The sequence below is a fragment of the Hydra vulgaris genome, chromosome 08, assembly GCF_038396675.1.
Source record: "Hydra vulgaris chromosome 08, alternate assembly HydraT2T_AEP".
Classification (NCBI taxonomy): domain Eukaryota; kingdom Metazoa; phylum Cnidaria; class Hydrozoa; order Anthoathecata; family Hydridae; genus Hydra; species Hydra vulgaris.
In genome coordinates, this window is record NC_088927.1 from 64,712,843 (window position 1) to 64,732,478 (window position 19,636).

A 19,636-nucleotide genomic window follows, 5' to 3' on the forward strand; every position below is an offset into this window, starting at 1 on the left:
TTTTTATTAACATAAATAATCTGGAACAAGCATAAAAATTGGAAAAGTCAGAACAACAAAAGTTATTTTTTGGAAAACTTTGGAATGATATCAAAAATATAATATTTTATTAGATAATTTATTACATATATTATATACCAATACATTATATATTGGTATAAAAGTATAAAAAAATATACTAAATAATATATTGGCATAAAAGTATAAATAATATATTACCATAGTCTATATTAATATGCAATATCTATAATATTCTATAGTATAGAATACTAAACAAAGTGGCAACAAAAATTAATCATGTTTTAGACATCAGCTAGGCAAATTGATTTCTAGAGTGTCTGAAGTGGAGTGTAAAGATATTGAAATCTTGGCTAAAATCGATAAACTGGTGTGTGAAAATGTTATATTAACAATAAAAGAAAAAACAAACAATTATCACAATAAATTGACACAAAAAAAGTTTTGTGAAAAGTGTTGTATTTAAACTATCAGTTACCTTGAATACCAACTATTAGTTACCTGAACTACCTTAATTATGCAGTGATTGCATGTATTAAATATTATTGCATGCATTTATTTTTAGTAAACAAACTGGAAATATTTTTTTATAAGAAAGTTTTAAAAAAATTTTAAAATATAGAAAAATTTAGGTAAAAATTCTTTAAGTAATGTTTCTTTTAAACATTACAAATTCTTAAACTTTTAAACGTTAAAAATTCTTTAAGTAAATTTTTTCAATTGTTATATACACTTGAAAAAAATTACAACGTTTTATTTTAGAAATTTTAATTTCTGAGATAAAATGTAGTAAGTTTTATGTTTAAATAAATTAAATAAAAAATTAGGTCAAAATTGTTAACATATAAAGCATAAAACATATATATATATATATATATAAATATATATATATATATATATATATATATATATATATATATATATATATATATATATATATATATATATATATATATATATATATATATATATATATATATATATATATATATATATATATATATATATATATATATATATAGGTTGTTGCATTTGGGAAGAGCGGAAGGAAAAAAATGATTCTTACGCCAACACATACGTCACTTTTAATTACTTTTATATATATATATATATATATATATATATATATATATATATATATATATATATATATATATATATATATATATATATATATATATATATATATATATATATATATATATATATATATATATATATATATATATATATATATATATATATATATATATATATATGTATATATATATATATATATATATATATATATATATATATATATATATATATATATATATATATATATATATATATATATATATATATATATATATATATATATATATATATATATATATATATATATATATATATATATATATATATTATATATATATATATAGGTTGTTGCATTTGGGAAGAGCGGAAGGAAAAAAATGATTCTTACGCCAACACATACGTCACTTTTAATTACTTTTGACTTTCGTCCAACATTTGCGTGTTGTCAGAAAGTTAAAACCATTAATTTAATTACAAATAAATCGTTTTTTAAAAAAACCACAAAAACGTAAATTTAATTGACCAGAATGTTTTTAAAAACATTCTGAATGTTTTTAACAATATAAACAATGTTTTTATTTTTATTTTTTTAATAAGATGTTTTTATTTTTAATTTTTTTAATAAAATGTTTTTATTTTTATTTTTTTTACTGTAAATCATGCACGGAGTATTGCTACATTGATTATCTTATAGCCTGACTTGCAAGGGAGTGCTACTAGATCGACTGACAAATAGCCTGACTCGCAAGGGAGTGCTGCTATATTGACTGACCAATAGCCTGACTCGCAACAGAGTGATGCTACATCTACTATCTTTTAGCCTGACTCGCAAGGGAGTGCTGCTACATCGACTGAGGGTTTGGTTGAGGCAGGCAGTCTATCAATTAATAAAAAAAATATTCTGGTCTTGCATTTTAATTTTTACTTTTTGTCAACAAAATATGGAAAAAACTTTCTGACAACATATAAGAGTTCTATATATATATATATATATATATATATATATATATATATATATATATATATATATATATATATATATATATATATATATATATATATATATATATATATATATATATCATATATATATATATATATATATATATATATATATATATATATATATATATATATATATATATATATATATATATATATATTCTTGATCTATCTATCACTATCACTTGCACTGCACTCTTCTGTACAGTAGTTATTCAGAATATAACAAACGAATCGTTAGTTTGATTATAAAAACTCAGCAACAATATTTTTGCTTAGATTTTTTCTACATGTGTTATTACACATTATAATAAAAAATTAAAATTTTCTGAATTAAAACTATATATAAAAGACATAATTGTAGATATCTGGGTAATTTAGTTTGTATATATATTATGTTGAATTTCACAAAGAGATTTTCTATGCATTTTACGCAAATTTGACAAGAGTTGTTTTTTTTTTATGTGGAACTACAAGCTGTTTAGCAAAATATTAATAAAATTTGATTAAAGTAAATTCTAGAGTTTAACGGAAATGAAAATCAATCTGTTACAAAATGGCCAGAAAAAATTGAACTGGTTTGTAAGCTTGTTGGTGTAAATAAACTAGCGAGCGGTTCTAAATGAACTAAACTAGCGATTTGCAGTCTACCAACAGTTATCAGAAACTGACAAAGAAGATTTTGAGAGATTAAATGAGGAACTGCACAGTCTATCTACCCTAATTGGTAGGCTACCAGAAAAAAGAGTTGTGTGTATCTAGACTTCCTGAAGATGTTCAATGAATGCTAAGACAAATTATTGCACAAGCACTCATGATCGAGGAATGTAATGGAAGAACACAGGAAAATTTTTATGCTGCTGCAATTGACTAAAAAAAAAGACCTATTGGCTCCTTGCAAGAAGATTAAACAAAATCAGTATGCTATGAGTACAAACTCCCTAATTATTTGCAAGAGATTGTCATTTACAAAGCAACAATAATAAAAACAAATCAGGTAGAAAACATGAGGAAAGTAAAGTGCTATGATTCTCATGTGAAGAGTATCGACACATATCAAAAATGTATCCAAAACAACTTAAGGGAGAAAATGTTTGCATCAATTCTCTCCCCAAACAATGAGTAATGGTGTTACCTACAATACGGTTGGACATCCTCAGGATGTTGATTAACTCAGAGTGTCCTTGCTGTTTCATTTAAAAGAAATGTGCAACAACAAAAATAAAACCAGTGCGAAGGTGTTAGCCAAATTTTAATTTTCATGCCAAACGGGAATGCAGCTTTTGTGGGAGCACTTAAAGTTCAAACTTTAAATAACTTGGTTATTGTTTCTTGATGGGAATGATTGAAATAGTGGCTCTTGATGTATTAATATCTGCAACTTGTGATATTTGTTGTTATGACTGGTGTTAGACTTCTGGGTACTAAACATGTCTTTTAAAGCATTCAGACTGAACACAGATGCATGTGCTGACAAACTTTGAGACTTGAGTTTCGAGAAAAAGGTTTCTATAATTTATCTTTGGCTTACATGTAACTCAAAATTAATCAGAAACTCTAGGCTTATCAAACTGTTGTGTTCCATAGACAAAGGTTTTGTTTAACATGTTTAGGATTTGGTCTAAATGTTGCGCTAGTCATAATGAAAACGTCATCATATATTGATGATATTTATAATAACATCATACATTAATGATACTGTAAATGAAGACAGGGTAACTGTTAATTGCGTACTTGACTATTTGTAAATATATTGACTACATTGTAAGCCAGTGGTTCGTGTGTATGAATGAGCAAGAATTCTAAGAATGAGCAAGAGTTCTAAGAATGTCGGAAAAGAGATAATGATTTTGTTAAAATTCCAAATTCACTAACAAGATGTAACATCTTTACTTTGTGTGGAAAAATGACAGGGAATCTTCTAGTTTGCAGTTGGTTGCGTTTAGCTTTGTTAAAAAAGTGCCCTGACAAAAGCATGAGACGAAAAAATTAAATGCAATTATATTGAAAAAATACTGAATGGAAAGGAAAAAAAACACGCAATGATAATCCTGCAAAAGGAAAATGGGGTGTTTATGGTAATGAGGCAATAGTTTGGGTTGATGCCAATAAATGCTAGTAGCATTAGACGTGATTGTTGAGGATAATGTCAATTTAATCGAAGTTGTTTATTGGTTAAAAAAAGATGGAGCAATGCATTTAAACATTTTTGAACTTGATGTAGTAATCAAAAGGCTTAACATGGGCCTTAACTGGAAAATAGAAATTTTGCATTTCTGCACTGATTTGAAAGCAGTATTTCATATTATTACCAATGCACTCACTGGAAAATCTAGATTAAGGACAAAAGTTTCAAATGAATTGTTGATAGGAAAAAGGCTTCCGGCTATTGCGTATAGTGGAGGAATGCCATCTTAAAGTAGATATAAGGCTTGTGGCTTTGGAGTTTAACTTTACGATGCTCTTACTTGAGTGCCTGACTGTTGGTTAAAAATGGTTGATTAAACCCTCTGCATGGCATCAAGTCAGATTATTAGAACTTTACTACCTTTGAAAAATATCCATCATGTTCATTAAATTCCCTGGATATTTTCCCATTCTTTTTATCATAAAATATAAGAAAAATCATACTTTAGGATTTAGAAACAACTGTAAGCCTTGCCACTACAAAGAAAATGTTTTTCATATTATTTAAAATTGAAATTAATATGAAAAAATTGTAATATTGAAAATATAACAATTTTTTTTTTTTTAAATTTAGAAAAACTGTTGATATGTTTATTTAAACAATGAACATAATGAAAAAAGTTCAGTAAGGTTATTTTATACGATTTAAATATGGTAAATTGGTACTGATGTCTCTAAGAAAAAAACAGTTTTTAAATGTTTCCCAGGGTTCATTTTTTTAAAATCTGGTACTTTGTGTCTGCTTTTCAATAACCTGTAACAAATATTGTTTCTGTATTTCATCTTTAGTTAAAGTGTTTGCAAAGTCTGTGATGAGTTTCATGGCTCTTTCAGCAAAATTATTAACAACTTTTGCATGCCAAATAAACATAGCTGCTTCTTGAAAATCACTTCTTGTTTACCACTGTGCTGGCTGCAAGTGTAACCAGGCTGTTTCAATTCCAAGTAGCTTGAACAGGAGCCAAAATTTCTTGCCAATCAAATATACTAATTTTGTGGATGAAACCAACTGTGGAAAAACTGGTCCTTTATCCAGTGGCATGTCTTTCTTTACTTTGATAAGTTGTGTAGCTATTTGTTTCTTTTCCAATTCTGGCACCAAACTTGAAAAAAGAGAAAAAATAGCAGTTTCTTCAGTCAGATACCACAGATGCCTGTTCAGTGCAAGAATGGTCGCCTCACCAACCTCTAGGTCAGTTTTCTTTAACATGTGAAGATTATGATATAACTGAAGATCATATGATTGTGCATTGGCTTCAAAAGGGGTGGCTAGCCTCGCCTTTACGTAGAAAAGTGTATTGAATATGCAAACACGACGCAGTTTCTCCATTTTATCTTGATCATAATTCAGCTGGTCACCAAAGGCATACATCTTAGCACTAAATATAGCAGTTGCCGTCTAGTGGGCATGATGATTTGCATCAGGTTTTAGCCAGTGCACCCCACAAGGAAGCATTTCTACCAAAATTATTGGCATGAGTTCTGCACATTCTCTTTAATCATCACGAGGCAAGCTGTCATCGTCAGCTGACATCAACATTTGTCACAAAAATTAATAACTTTGTCTTTCTGCTGTTTAAGACAACAATCAGTGATATGTAAAATTTTAAATTTTGATCGATTTTCAATGGTTTCCCAAGGTTTCTTAAATTCTTTGAACTCAGGAGTAGCAGGACTGGATGTTGAACCAAAAATCTTTTGCCAGGCAGAACATAAAATTCTTTCCATTACATGATGTTGACAAGCAAAAAAAATTCCAACTGTACGCATGCACCATTTTTCCATCCAGAATTTGATGCTGGGGTATCAAAAACTAGTCCAACAATTGACTGTTCTACCTTCCACTGAACCACAAGAGAAGGGCTGGTGTTAGCCATAGTTGCACCAGTTCCATCAGAGATTACTGAAACCTCAAGTAGTTTACCTTCTTTACAGTTTGGAATCCCAGCTATAAGAACACATAGCTATTCAGCATCCTCTGGAACAATTTTTCCATCCTAATGTAACATACTTTGGGGAAATATATATATAGTTTTAACCTCATCCCCATATTTTATTTGAAGTTTTATAGCCGCTGTTCTGCTGCTTGTTTTTGATAAAGTCACACACTACAAATTAGCACCACCCTCTGAAATTATAGCTGCCATGAAAGCTGTTCTCTTTCCAACTGATAAATTTAAGCGATCTGCCATTGCTGAAATTTTTTCACTTTTGAATGGATTGCGTGGAAGAGCCAGTGTAATTATTCCGTTTTTATCAGGTTGGGTGTTTTTTGGTTTCGTAGCTGATTTAGGTGGGTTTTCAAAATCTTTATCTTCAGAATTGTCTGAACTGCATGTAACTGTTACACTAGAGTCATCTACAGATTGCAAGTCTACTTCAGGACTTATAGTTCTTCAGGTTTTGTGTTTTTTGTTGCTGAAAGATTTTGTCTTCTTTTTTCTTCAACCATTCTTCTTGTCATTTTAATTCTCTCTCTCTGTATTTTCTGTGTAATTTTTCTTTTGTATGCTTGGTCTTCTGATCCTAAAATAACTTGCTTCTGATCTCTAACTGCCATAAGAAGTTCAATATCTTCTTTTTTCTGCTCACTAGCATGAAGTCGATCAGTTTCTATTTTGTTTTGAGCATCTTGGTGAACAATATAAGAATAATTTTTCAGATCATCAACAGTTTTTCTTTAGTTTCATTAGATTGACATCCTTTCTGCTTTTGAAGTGTTCTATAAGCATCATACAAATCCAAAGTTTTTGCTTTAACCTTGTCTTTGTGTTGAATTGTAATTCCAACTTTATCCCATTGATTTTGAATTTCTGCAATAACTGTTTTTGCTATAGCACCATTACAGTTGACATGTTTAGCATGTTTCATGGGTCCATCTTTTATAAACAAAAATCTCAGGACATCTCCCTTTGATGGAGTTCTTGATGGTAACAATTGAGTTAATGGTTTTCCTAATAACCAGATATCAAAATCGTTCAAGTAAAAAAGTGCAATACTTAAAATTTAGTCTCATATTTGATAATTTACCTCAAAATAAAAATAAGTGATAAAATTAAAGAGAATTTAAGAAAGGTATTATAAAAATATATTATTAAAGATAGTATATATATTAAAATATTAATTATCAATTAAATATTATTTATATGCTTTATTTTTAAATTATTTATTTTTATTTATTTATTAATTTATATTTTATTCATATTATAATTATTTTGTATCATTTATCTAATCTATCTTGCCAAAAAAAGTGGTATCAAATTTATGTAAAATTATGTAAAACTATGTACGTATACGTATCATAAATTTACATAAAAAAATTTCAAACTATTTTTTGGGAGCTGGTAGCAAGGCTTAAACACTACTAAATTCTTGAAATTTGTTTAGTTATTCTAAAATAGATAAAGGAATGGGAAAATCAACAGGGAGCAAGATTTTGAAAAAAAAACATTTACATTATACATTTCTAGAGCTCCCAAATATTCATAGATCTAAAAGACAATATGGCGTGAAGAAAACTTTGTGCTTCGCTTGTAAAATTGACTTATCAGTAAGCATGGATGAAATAAAACAATAAGTGGTTGAGAAATGTAGTTTTATGTTTTAAGTTTTTTTTAATTTTTCATAAAAGAACTTTTTATTTTTGCTGTTTTAAAACTTTATGTCTAAAACGAACGAATATTAAAAAGTTTAGTGTTAATACTTATTTCTTAAAGTTTAAATGAAAAGTAATCATTCTATGCTTTACTAAAAGTAGCTGTCACCTATTTTAGTGAAATCTCACTGAGGCTTATTGATGAAGTAATAGACATAGAAATGTAATGTTGGTAATATACAATATATGTAAATTAACCCCTATTCATCCCCATTTTAGTATGACAAATGAAATCCTTGTGTAGTAATAATCTAGTAATCTTTTGCGCATAATACGTAAAATATTTTATTTTATTTTATTTAATTATGTAATTATTTTGATTAATTTCAAATAATTATATGCAAGTTTTATAAAAAATATAAATAAAACATATCTTTTCAATTTCAAATGTTTTCTTTATTTTTTACATTTGTCAACTTTTTGTTTTATAATTTTTTTTTTTAAAGTTCTATTAGGTTGTACTGAAGATATTACTACAGACTATCAGTTGACAACAAGTGGTTATCATGTTGAATCTAATGTTTCATGCATAAGTGCTTGCAATTCTTATAATCCATCAGTTTTTCTTTATGCTTTTTTTTTTGAAAGTCAGCTTTGTTTCTGCAGTAATGCTTCACTTCCACAGCTAAATACATTTACAAACAATACTTGTTTTGGAAATACATGCTTAAATGGCAACATCAGTACTGATTGCATTTTCAGTTATCAAGTTTTTCCACTCTCGTTGGGTATTATTGAAAAAAATATAATTTTTAGTCCTAAGATTGCTGTTGTTAATAATGAAGTTCAGATACAGACAAATGTGGTAAAAGGTAAATATATATTATTTTCTTCTAAGTTTATTAAACTCAGCACACAAATAAATAGTTTTGTGATGTGAAAATATATTTTTGTTTTTATGTTTAAAAATCCCTTCTGAAGCCTTGTTGAGAAGATTAATAATGAAGCTAATTGTAACAACTCTTATGAAACCTAAGTTGGAACCATAATTTTTTTAAGTTACTTGGAACTAATTTTTATGTTGTAACTTTGAGGTTCTAAATTTACAGGACTGTTAAGAATAAAAAAAGTCAAAAAACCTTGTCAGAAGCCTTAGATAAAATTAAAATTATGAAAACAAATTCATCAATCCTTTGCATGATAAAAACAGTTTACAACATGTTTAGTAATATTAAGACATTTTTAATATTTTTATCTTTTGTTTTATAACTTACTTTAAATTAAAAGTTTTGTTATGGAAAATTTTGTTTTGATTTGGTTAGTGTTTAAAAAGAATTATAGTTATTAACTTAAAGTTATTTATTTTATTAACTTGGAAACAAAAGAAGCTTTTGTTTACATTGGGATTTCTTTACATTATTCAATAAATTTTGAATTTTATCAAATAATAAATTTTCTTGTTATATTAAATAATAAATGGTTTTTTAATATTAAAGTGGTAGGATTTTTACAATGAAATTACAATGAAAAATTTTCTCAAATTTTTCATTGTAATTCTTTTTAGTCAATTAAAACAATTAAAACTTCAATACACTAAATTTGAAAAAATTATGGCAACTAGGAACGTTGCTATTGACTCTGATGTTAATTAAGAGTGTTGTAAGGTCTAAGTAAGAGTGTTGTAAGGTCTAAGTAAGAGTGTTGTAAGGTCTAAATAAGAGTGTTGTAAGGTCTAAGTAAGAGTGTTGTAAGGTCTAAGTAAGAGTGTTGTAAGGTCTATGTAAGAGTGTTGTAAGGTCTTAGTATAAATCAAATGATTTTTTTAACACTTCCAATTTTTGTTGTATGAAAGTAAATATATCAAAGGGTGCAATTTTACTAATAAAAATATCAAAGGATGCAAATCCACCATTAAAATAATCAAAGAGTGCAATTCCACCATTAAAAATATCCAAGGGTGCAATTTCACCATTAAAAGTATCAAAGGGTGAAATTCCACCATTAAAAAAAAGTTATTTTTTTATTTTCAAATCATTCATAAATGATTTATGTTAAGTACTAAATAGTTTATTTATTAAATTAAGTAATAAATGGTTTATATTTAGTAATGGCTTGTACAACTTTATTTTTCACATATGCTTATTAGTAGATTAATAGTAAAAATATTATTTATATACTTAATAAATAATTCGAAATGAGATTAATTTGATACCATTGTATATGATGGAATTTATATTAAAAACATTTATAGGAGATGTTTCAAGTGCATATGTGATACCAATACCTAATGATTTACCACCCTTGGTTCAAACTGTTGAAGGTATGACTATTAATACACATTTTTATTTACCTGGTCTACAGAAGTGGACTCAAACAATAGGAAATAGCTATGCAGATCCATTTAATACAACAAGTTGGTTGCAAGTTGATGAAGGTGTTGGTGGTGTGAATGTAATCCCTTCAACTAATATGGTTAATGGATCATACAATTTCTTTTTGACAATCACAAAAGGCACAAACCTTTATGTAAATATAATGCTACCAATGAATGAAACTTTGAACTTTACAACTGGTATGTAAACCTTATTTTTTAGGTTTATTTTTAATCATTTTTAAATGCAATTCAGTGCAATAATTATTAAGTAAGACCAGGTAGAGACTACTATATCTGGACTTACTATACTCTATCTTTCAAAGTTTCATTTAGTTTGATTTGTACAATATATGTAAAACAAAATTTCTTGTCAAAAATATAAATAATTGCAAATAAATAAAGTATAATGACATTAATCAAATTAAATGATATTTCAAATAAAACTAAAAAATAATTTTTTTAATTTATTCTATTCATAAAAAGTATTTTTTTTTAAATTTTTAACTGAAATATAATTATTCCTACTAAATTGTGAGAAACTAAAAATATATTCTAAAATCAAAAAACATGATTTTTAAGAAATTAAAATTTTGTAAAAAGTAAAGAGAAACAATAAAATACTTTCAAAACAACTTTCCTTCTAAAAATTAGTAGTGCAAAAGAGTTTTTATCTTTAAAAAATTAAGAGATTATTTTATCTATAAATGTTGCATGTAATTCAACACAAAAAAATAAATTTTAAATGTTTTTAAAAAATCTTTGTCAGATTTTATATATGATTTTAAAAATGTATTTTGGTCTTTTTTTTAATAATGTTAATATTTATTATCAATTTGTTTACTTGGTATATTTTTTATTTTTATTTTAAAAATTAGATATTATGAGTTTGTCATTTGGCTATGATTTGGCATTTGTATACACACCTCAAGCAACATCTTGTTCTCTTTCAGCTGGTTTTGTTTTAAAACAAGTTGTTTTAACTTCTGGTTATTTAACAAAGTTAAAGTTGAAGGTCTCAGCTATAGGAACTTTAGAAGTTGCTGTAAATATTTTTTTAAATTTGTTTTAGAACTTGTGAGTTTTATTAACTGTTAGTGATGTAAACTCATAATTTTTATCTTCCCAAGGATAAGGGGTCACTAAATTCTAGATTTTTTTATGATGGTTGTAATAACTAATAATAATAAATATAATTCCAAAATCATAGTGTTTTAAACAAAGCTATAAGTATGTACATATATATATATATATATATATATATATATATATATATATATATATATATATATATATATATAGATATATATATATACATATATATAAATATATATTTATATATATATATATATATATATCAACTTGTTTTCTCCGCGCAGCGGTCTTGTTCGTCAAGGTTCGTGTTTCGGAGTTATAGAATGAGAGAGGGTTATAACCACAATTAAGTAGCCTCCTCATCTGTAGTGGCCTTTTGGGCCTTGGGGAGGTGAATTAACAAAAAAAAAAAAAAAAAAAAAAAAAAAAAAAATATATATATATATATATATATATATATATATATATATACACAGTATTGGACAAAACCAGTGCAACCAAATAATGCTAATTTAGTTTCTTTATATAAAAGTGCTGCAGTTTTTCAATTTAGAGAAACAACTATGTAACTGTTTAGAGACAAAGTTCTTCAAGTTTTATTCATCACAAAGTTCATTATTTGTACACGAAAATTAATAAATTAATCAAAAGTATTTAAAAAAGTTGATTTCCTTCTGGACAAAACAAGTGCAACTTGACAAAATGTTGACCAAGCTGTATTTCGCTATCAATATTTTGTGGCGAATCCTTTGTTGTCGATCGCAGCCTTGCATCTTCGAGGCATAGATTCGATCAGGTGATCAATTAAACTTTGTGGAATCGCTGCCCAGGCCTTTTGGATTTGTTCAAACAGTTGATCCTTATTACGAACACCTTCACGATTAATTCTGCAGTTGACAATCTCCCACAAGTTCTCGATAGGGTTGAGATCCGGAGATTGAGGCGGCCAATCCATCACCAATAAGTGGTTGTCTTGAAACCACTGGTTGACTACTTTTGCAGTGTGTTTCGGATTGTTGTCTTGCTGAAAAACCCATTTTATTGGCATATTCCATTCAGCATGAGGTAACATAACATCATTCAGGATATTTTTATGCATGACACGGTCCATTATTCCGTTGTTTCGATGTATTGGACCTACACCGTTAGCAGAAAAACACCCCCAGACCATTACATTGCCTCCACCATGCTTCACAGTCTTATGGCAGTAACGTAAATCGAGGTGTTTTCTGGCCGGTTGACGTACACGGCAAATGCCATCGCTCCCAATGATGTTGAACTTCGATTCATCACTGAACAGGACAGTTCGCCATTTCTGCACATTCCAGTCAATATGAGATGTAGCAAACAGGAGTCTTTTCTTCTGGTTTTTTAGTGAAATCAGCGGTTTCTTTGCAGGGCATCGAGAAAACAATCCGGCTTCAACAGCACGTCGTCTGATTGTTCGGTCCGATACAGGCAGCTCTAATTGCTTTTGTATCTCAACTGATGATATCCAGGGATCCTTCTTGACGGATCTGACGATCATAAAATCCTCTCTAGAAGTGGTGGAACGCGGTTTTCCACCTTTGTTATCTGCTGCCAATTTCCTCGTAGAACGATATTTGAAACATAGTCTTGATACGGACCATTTTTTCACGTGATATTTATCACAAATCATACTTTTTTGTGACATTCCACTTACGTAATCACCAATAATTTTCTTTCTTAGTTCCAATCCAAGACTGTCGGTAGCCATTTTTGCACTTGAAGTCATAAAAATAATAAAAATAATCACGCTTCTCAAGGCTTACTGTGTTACATTTACCTTGTGATGATACAATAATGCTCTGTGGAACACAACGTATTTGTATTTCACTTCTTGTATTGATGTTCTTCGATAAAACGCTTTGATAAAACTCACTACTATAAACTGTCTTGATAATACTGACTGATTGACTTCCATATACTGACTGAATTACATGTCGATTTACATGTCTCTTATATAGTAAAATGAACCTGTGTGAACCTGTTCTGGAAGATTTTAGATGCTTCTTTTCGATGCTTCTGGAAGCTTCTGGATGCGTCTGGATGCTTCTGAATATTTCTGGATATTTCTGGATGTTACTAGATGCGTCCAGATGCTTCTTCTGGAAACTTCTGGATACTTCCTTTAATTATTAAAAAGCTTCCGTGACGTTGACACGGACCAGACTTGAGAAAATGAAACAAACCAAAAAAGTTGCACTTGTTTTGTCCGCTGCAAAATGGCACTTGTCAACGAAATTCTGGCTGTGTGCTGTCTCCTGTCAGCTGATTGCTCATGTCATGGCATGCTATGACTCCAGACTTCTGAACTGTTTGCTGTGGTAATATAGTTTGTTTTGTTTTTAAGACATGTAAAATTAGGAACACTTTTTAGCATTGTTCGATGGTGGTTGCAAATGTTTTGTCCAATACTGTATATATATATGTATATATATTTATATATATATATATATATATATATATATATATATATATATGTATATATATATGTATATATATATATATATATATATATAAATATATGTATATATATATATATATGTATATATATGTATATATATATATATACATATATATATATATATATATATATATATATATATATATATATATATATATATATATATATATATATATATATATATATATATATATATAAGTTTGCCCTCTTTTTGCCTGACTCAATACTTTTTAGCTTATTTTTCTGTAGAAAAATTTTTAAAAGTTTTTAGTTTGCCTAAAAAAGTGGCTAGCTCATATAAATTTTTATATATATATATATGTATATATATGTATATATATATATATATATATATATATATATATATATATATATATATATATATATATATATATATATATATATTATATGTATATATATATGTATATATATATATATATATATATATATATATATATTTATATATATATATATATATATATATATATATATATATATATATATATATATATATATATATATATATATACATATATATGGATTTATGTAATATATTTTTTTTTATAATGTGGCAGTGATGTAGTGGTAGAGCGCTCGCTTCATAAGCGAGAGGTTCCTTGTTCGATTACCACCATGTCCCTGGTAGTACCACGCTCAACTTGTTTCTCCGCGTAGCAGCCTTATTCGTCAAGGTTCGTGTTTCGGAGTTATAGAGTGGGGAGAGGGTTATAACCACAAGTAACCTCCTCATCTGTAGTGGCCTTTTTGGCTTTGGGGAGGTGAATTACAAAAAAAGGAAAAAAAAAAAGTTTAATTTGTTTTTTAATCAAAAAACATATTAAATTTAAAAATTCAAGAACTCAAAAACGTTAACCCCCTGACATTGCTGGAAAAAAAGTGGTATCCTTAAATAAACTTTGGGTTCTTCATTGATATATATATATATATATATATATATATATATATATATATATATATATATATATATATATATATATTTATATATATATATATATATTTATATATATATATATATATATATATATATATATACACATATGTGAATATTATAGATATACATATATATTATTAGCTGTATTTTATGAAATAAAGAAAACAAAGTTAATTTATATTATTTATTAATTTAATTTTTTTAAATATTATAGATTCTGCAACCAATTAGCTCAGGATTTTTCAAAGTATCATTAGTAAACCAATCTCAAATGTCAAATGCACCTAAAATGGTAACAGCTTTGGTTGTCAAACGTAAGTGATGTAATATTTGTTTACATGTTGATGTGCCTCGGTGTTATGATACCAATTATGAATGGCTATAGTTAAAAATTAATTTGCTATAAAGCAGCAGTTACAGTTGATTTGAAAAATTAAATATGATGGTGACCAGTTGTTTTGACAGTCAAATAAAAAATTTATTAAATGTTTGTTGTTCCATATCTAATAGAATTTTTAAACAAACTTTCAAAATAAATCTTGTAGTATAAAACAGCATGATCCATTTGTGTTGTTTCATACTATAAAGGAACAAAGAAAATAGTTAAGCATTGGGCTGAAGACTGCAATTGGAAACTTAACAAATAACAATAGTTCAAAAAAAATTTTCTTTCCTTATGTTATTTTTTTATATTGAAACATATACTATTCTTTGGTGAGAGCTAGGTATGTTTGAAATATTTAGTGCAAACTGAGCAAACTGAATGATATTGCCAATGGCAGAAATGTTTGTTTAATGGTAGAAAGAAAAAACAGGAGAACAAGAAAATGAAGGAGAATATTTTAAATAACAGAAGGAAAGATTAAGTAAACAAAAAATGAAATGATATAAATAAATTTAAAGATCGGAAAATAAAAAAAATAACTAAAACCAAAGTAAGTATCCTTAAATCAAAACAAACAAATGTTAAGAAAAAAAAGACAAAAACAAAAAAGAGATGAATTTTGAGCTAGAAAAAAATAAAATAAAGCTCATATAAAAGAAGCAAGCATTTCAAAGAGTTAAATGATTAACTATTATATTAATTAAAAATAATAATAAATTATAACACAGTTAATATTAAATTTTTTAAGTATGTTTAAGAATCTGGTGTCCTATTTTTGTTTTGAATTTATGGTTTCTTGTTTATAATTTTGAGATTTTTTTTTCTTAACTGTTTTACTCTATTGTTCTTTATCGACTTTTTTTTTTACAATATTGTTATATTTCTTTTATACTGTTATATTTCTTTTACATGTTAATATTGTTTTTACTATTACTTTTATTATTACTATTATTATTGTTGTTATATTGTCATTGTTATCATTAGATCTTAACATAATATTAGTAGTTATACTATTTATAAACAAATTTGAAATTCAAAATCTATTAAAATAATATTTTGATTAATTGAACAGTTCAAATAATTGTTGTTGTAAACTTTATCTCCACCAGATTTGTAATTTAAATAAAAATTTATTGCCCTATATCCCTGTTAATAATTTTTTACATAAAAGTTTACACTTTTTAAAAAAATTTTTTATGCTATCCCAACTTAATAGTACTGCAAGCATCCACTATTGAGTTGGGAGTTACTAGAAAATTAAGTTAAAGGAAGGAAACGGTTGACAGAAGACTTGAAAATTTGTATGAGTCAGGAAAATATGAAGATAGAAAAGAGTTTCGGAGGGTCAATTATGCAGAGAAAAAAAAGATTTAAAAAAAATGACTAATTAAAAAGAATTTAGAATTAAAAGACTTAAAAAAAGGATAAGAATTAAAAGATTAAAAAAATTAAATATAAAAAACTTTGCTGAATGGTGATTCAAGCCAGAATGAGTTTTGGTTAATGGAACTTGAGATAATAACTCCTTTTAGTAGTGACCATGATAATATATGTAGAAAGAAGAAAGAGGTGCAACTTAATGGTGATGGGAAAGAGGCTCAAGCTTAGCAGATAGTGCAGGTCTAACTGTTTTACAATGCGTTTTTGGACCTTGTCTAAAAGAGAAAGAGCATCATTATAAGAACCAGCCCAAATATGACAACAGTGTTCAATGCAGGGACAAATAAGAGATTTGTAGAGGTAGAGAATGGAATCAAGAGTAAGAAAATGGCAAGCATGATAAAGAGAAACAACCTTGGTGGATGTTTATTTAGCAATCTATTGTATATATTAAGTCAGATCAGTTTCAGAATCATCACAACCACCCTGCTACTAGTATCATTTAACCCATTACTACCTGTCCCATGCCCTGCTAAAGGCAAGGCGAAACAAACTTCAACTTAAAAATACCCTGCCTTTGGGCTCTCGTTAAAAAATACCCATCTTAGGCAGATATTAACTGCATCAATCTACTGTCTTGTAGAAGGCCTCCTAGGCCTCCTGGCAGCTCTTTTTCATCTATTAGATGGTGTATTGCATTTATAATATATTTTTTCTAGTTTAATATGTTGAATGTTGGATCTTTTTGACTCAGTGCATGGGTTTTGCTTGTGGGTCTGTTTTTATGACTAGGTAACTCATTCTATTATCTCCTAATGAGGGTACAGCTCTAAAACTTAGTTTTATTCTTCTGAGGCTGGCTGTTAGTTAGGTTTCCTTAACTCTGTTGTAGCTCTCAGAGAGGCTGATTCCATCAACAGCTGTAAATATCAGAGTAGTAACAGTGTCATGTTGCACATGGATGATGTTTCTGTTTGTACTTTGTTACAGCTTAGGGTTTATTAATGGTAATGAGACAATTGCTTAGACTATTAGATAGTGTACTGAGTAATACATGTGCTTCGTGTCAACTTCTTTAACCAATTTAAAAATGACTTAAGTATCAAAAACTATAAAACACAAAAAACAATTGTCATCACCAAGTCCTTTAAATCTATCATTCAATTATATTTGTGGTCTTCAAAGTAACTTTTCTTCCCTTAAGTCTTACCTTTTGCAAAGTTCACCAAACCTACTTGCTCTTTGTAAGACTAATTTGAGTTCAGCTGTTTGATCTTGGGATCTTAGTGTTGATAGTTATCTTCCTTTAGTTCATAAAAACGCCAAAAGTCACATGCTTGGCCTGGGCATTTACATTCGTAAGAAATCTCCCTTTGTCCGGAAACTAGGTTAAATCCACAGACTATTCTTTTATGCACTTTTACTTAGCACCATTTCACTCTATCACCTTTCTCTTTGTTCTTTATCACTCTCCTTCATCTCAAGACTGGACTCTTTTTGATGTTATTTCTGATCAAATTGACCTAGCCCTTTCTTTTTATCTTTTAGCCAATATCATTGTTATTGGTGACTTTAATGCTCATCACACTGAATGGCTTGGCTCTAGTGTCAGTGACTCTGCAGGCATTAAGGCCCTCAGCTTTTCTCAATCTCTAATCTAAATACTCAACTTTCCAATTCGTTTTCCAGACAATCTGAATCATTTATCTTTTCTACTCAACTTGTGTTTTGTTTCTGATCCTAGTCAGTGCTCAGTTTCTCCACATTCGCCCTTGGTGCTTCTGATCACAGTTTGATCTCTCTAAAACTATTATCTCATTCTTCTTCTTCATTAGAATCCTCCTATCATTGTACCTCTTACAACTACTTTAAATCTGACTGGGACTTTATTGACTGGGGCATTCTCAGTGATTTTTTTCGTGATGGTCCTAGGGTAGAAATCTTTTGTTCTCCTGGTTCTTCTGAAGAATCTTTAACAGTGTCTATAATAAGGGAAAATCTGTTGTTCCACCTCTTTTGCATGGTTCAGATTTTAATACCTCATCTAAAGACAAAGCTGAATTGTTTGAATAGAACTTTTCAATCTCATCTCTTGATTCCATTAATCACATCCTACCTGATATAGCTGACAAACAGGTTGACCCATTGTTTGACATTTGTATCACTCCAGCTTCTTCATCTGTGAATATTAAGTGATTTTCTGCTTAGATTCTTCTACAGTTTGTGGTCCGGACAACATACCTGTTATAGTCTTGCAGAAGTTTTCTGTGTAGCAATCATCTATGCTTTCAAAACTGTTTAACAAGTGTTTATCCAAGTCTTTTTTTCTAATCTGCTGGAAAGCAGCATGTGTTATCTCTATTTTCAAAAATTCAGGAGAGCGATCTGACTTATCTAACTACCGTGCCATTATTATTCTTCCTATCATAAGCTAATAACTTACTTTCTGATCATCAATATGGATTTATATCTTCTGGTTCTACAGCTGATTTGTTAACGGTGATAACCAATAGATTTTATTGTGCATTAGATAAATGTGGAGAGGTTAAGGCTAGTGCTCTCAATTTTTCTAAAGCCCTTGATAAGGTTTGGGATGCGGGTTTTCTTTATAAGCTCTCTTCTTACAGTGTATCAGGTAACATATTTTAGATTATCGAATCCTTTCTTACCAATTGTAGTATAAAAGTTGTCCTTGATGGACAGCACTCTTCTTCATTTACTATTCATCAATATATAAATTTCCACAGTGTTGCATTAGTTTTTTGCAGTAAATTGAGCTTTTTGTAGTGTAAATTTACAAATCATTGCAATCCCTAATATTTTACAGAAGTAGGATTGGATTCAAGATTGGCTGCCTCTCTGCCTGTCCTGCCTGCCTTGTCTGCCTTGCCTGCCTGTTCTAGTAATAAAAATTCTTTCCCATTCTAAACAAGCTTATGAAGAATAACAGCATTTTAAATGTTGTCAATAGCTTAGATGTGTTAAGAGCAATAGTCTTAGTCTTGCTACCTCCATCTTATGGACAATAAAATCTTTTAGCCACAACTGTTAGTAAGTCAGCCATTAAGTGAGAGGATTGAAAA

The 19,636-nt window shown here is 28.2% G+C and overlaps 1 protein-coding gene across 1 annotated transcript in view; it reads left to right on the top strand.

Moving 5' to 3' along the window:
• The window catches only part of LOC101238025 (uncharacterized), a 167,948-nt gene that overhangs the window by 15,360 nt on the left and 132,952 nt on the right, over positions 1-19,636 (top strand). The window contains exons 3-6 of the mRNA XM_065804169.1: positions 8,389-8,754; positions 10,134-10,454; positions 11,132-11,298; positions 15,003-15,102. Of these exons, the coding sequence (XP_065660241.1) occupies positions 8,389-8,754; positions 10,134-10,454; positions 11,132-11,298; positions 15,003-15,102 (954 nt within the window). The remainder of the gene's footprint in view (positions 1-8,388; positions 8,755-10,133; positions 10,455-11,131; positions 11,299-15,002; positions 15,103-19,636) is intronic.